Genomic DNA, 2,640 nt, shown 5'->3' on the forward strand with positions numbered 1-2,640 from the left:
CTTTGTCAGTTATGAACGCTGTGTGTTCGCTATCGGCAGGGTGCATGAAGATCTGGTTGTACCTAGAGTATGCGTCCATGAAGCTGAGCAGTTCATGACCGGCAGTGGCGTCAACCAGCTGATCAATGCGTGGCAACGGGAAGCTATCCTTTGGACAGGCCTTATTGAGGTCGGTGTAGTCCTGGCACATTCGCCATCCGCCCTTCGCCTTCCGAACCATGACTGAGTTCGCCAGCCATTCCGGGTATATGGCTTCCCGTATGAAGCCAATGGTCATGAGTTTGTCCACTTCGTTCTTCATGGCCTTAACCATTCGGTATCATAGGATCGGCGCTTTTGCCTGATAGGTTTGAATGCTGGCGAGATGCTCAGTTTGTGGCTGATGATATCAGGGGATATGCCTGGCATGTCGTTGTAGGACCAAGCAAAGACTTCTGAGTTCTGCCGAAGGAACCGGATGAATTCGGCACGGAGGGTGGCGTTCAGCATGGTACCGATTCTCACACACCGGTCCGGTTGATTCTCGTCCAGCGCCACCGTTTCGAGATCTTCGGCAGGTTGTGCCACTGGGGTGGGCGTTTCCTCCCTTGGATCGTCCACTGGTTCATTGCCGTTCGGCAAGTCTGCGACCGTGAAGGTTTCCTTCTGCTTATGGGGAGCTGCCGATTTCAACGCTGTGGCGTAGCAGTTCCGAGCACTCAATTGATCGCCCCTGATTGCCCCCGTGCCGTAGCAGGTTGGGAACTTCATGAGTAGCATGTGGGGGGACAAATGGGCCTTTATTGCTGTTAGCGCCGTTCGGCCGATAATTACGTTGTACGCCGTAGGACAGTCCACCACAAGGCACTGGTCGTAGACCATGGTCCTTCGTGGTGCTGTGCCGAAGGCGATTGGCAAGCTGACACTGCCGATTGGCTGGACCAGGTCTCCTGAAAAGCTAAGGAGAGGTGAGAGTTGCCGATTGACTTGGCTGTCATCAATTCCGAGTTCTTTGAATGCATCGGCGAAGATGACGTTTACCGAACTGCCATTGTCGATCAGGATTCGTCCGACATCGAACTCGGCAATGTCGGCTCAGATGATCATAGGGTCGTTGTGTGGGTAGATGATCCCTTCCTCTTCTTCTTCGGAGAAGGTGATGGGTTCCCACCCGACCTTCGGCATCTTTGTATGCCGGCTGCTTTCAATGTCGAGGACTTGGGGATATTGTGCCGCCCTGACATACTGCTTTATCGAACGGTTAGATGCTCCGGCAAGGGTTAGGCCTCCGCTGATAGTGCTGATCATGTTGATCTGCCGATTAGCGTTCGGGACTGGCGCCTGCTGAGGCCTGGCTATGTATTGGTCCAGTTTGCCTTCCCGAATTAACCGCTCAACGATTTTTCGCAGGCTTATGCAGTCCTCGGTGTTGTGGCTATTCTGCTGATGGTATCGGCAGAATTTCCCTGTATCCCTGCCGTCCTGCCGATTAGGCTTTCTGAACGATGGCTTCGGGATTATCTCGTTTTCGTTCAGCAGCACTGCCTTGTAGGAGGTGTTGAGCAGGGTGAACACCTCCGTTCCTTGGTTATGTGCCGTTAGTGGGGCTCGGTAGTTGTCCCTGCCGTACCTGCTTTTGTTTTTCTTGGAATGCCCCTTTTGGGAGCTTTCGGCATCTTTGCGTTTGTGACTTTCAGAGTACGCCGCAGTCTGGGTTGGTGGTGCGTACGGCGATGCCTGTGCCGTGGAGGGGCGCTGTACTGGTTCGCTCTGCCGAGCCGTGGGCTCGGCCCTCAAGTTGAAGTATTCAGCCTTGGCGTGGATTGCTGCTTGCTTCATGAGTTCATCATACGTACGCCAATTGCTGCTGTGTACCAGATACCGAAAGTGTGAGGACCGTAGGCCACTCTTGAAGGCGCCGTAGGCTGCCCTGTCATCGGTATCCGGACATCTCGAGTACTCGTGGCTGAATCGTGCGGCATACTCGCGCAATGGTTCGTCATCCCTCTGCCGGATGGTATACAGATCATCGGCAGAGTACAGCCTGTCTGTCTGAATCATGAAGTGGTTCAGGAAGATTTGCTTCAACTCGTCGAAGGAGTCGACCGTCCCTGGTTCCAGACGGTAGAACCAATTCAGAGCTGCTTCTGTGAGTGAGGAAGGGAACAGAAGGCAAAGGCCTTCGTCGCTTAGCCCTCGGCACCCTACTGCCGATTGAAAAGAATGAAGGTGCGTCAGTGGATCCTCCACCCCTGTGTAGGGGGTTATGCGGAGGGGCTGCACATCCCTATCCTGCCGTGAGTGCCTTATGCGCTCGGTGAAGGGTCCTGGCCGAAGCCTTCCCCAGTCTGGCTCCTGTGAACGAGTCCGATCGTCCTCCATCTTCTATACCCTTTGAAGGAGGAGGCGGATGACTGGGTCTCTATCCGGTATCTCCTCCGCCGTTTGATGCACCGATCGCGGCTGGGACCTGGTAGGGTTAACCTCCGAGAACTTCGTCGGGGTTGCCGAACGGTAGGGAGATGACCGGTTGGTGGAAGGAGTGTACTCATGGTCAGACTCTACCGTGGATTCTAGGATTGGTATCCTCCGTATCGAAGACTTCCTCCCCATGTTCTTCAGTCGGGGATCGTCCAAGCGGGCGTTGATCCTGATCGGCGA

General features: G+C 54.6%; 1 protein-coding gene across 1 annotated transcript; it reads right to left on the reverse strand.

Annotated features, from left to right (window-relative positions):
* Positions 1 to 1,074: 1,074 nt before the first annotated feature.
* Positions 1,075 to 2,361, reverse strand: LOC148293253 (uncharacterized). The gene is made up of 2 exons (XM_088244634.1): positions 1,887 to 2,361; positions 1,075 to 1,805 (listed from the first exon to the last, which is right to left on the reverse strand). Exons 1-2 carry the CDS (start codon positions 2,359 to 2,361, stop codon positions 1,075 to 1,077), a joined length of 1,206 nt encoding a protein of 401 aa, XP_088100760.1.
* Between the last annotated feature and the right edge of the window lie 279 nt (positions 2,362 to 2,640).

The sequence above is a fragment of the Prunus avium genome, chromosome 7 (genome assembly GCF_965620075.1).
Source record: "Prunus avium chromosome 7, drPruAviu1.hap1.1, whole genome shotgun sequence".
NCBI lineage: Eukaryota > Viridiplantae > Streptophyta > Magnoliopsida > Rosales > Rosaceae > Prunus > Prunus avium.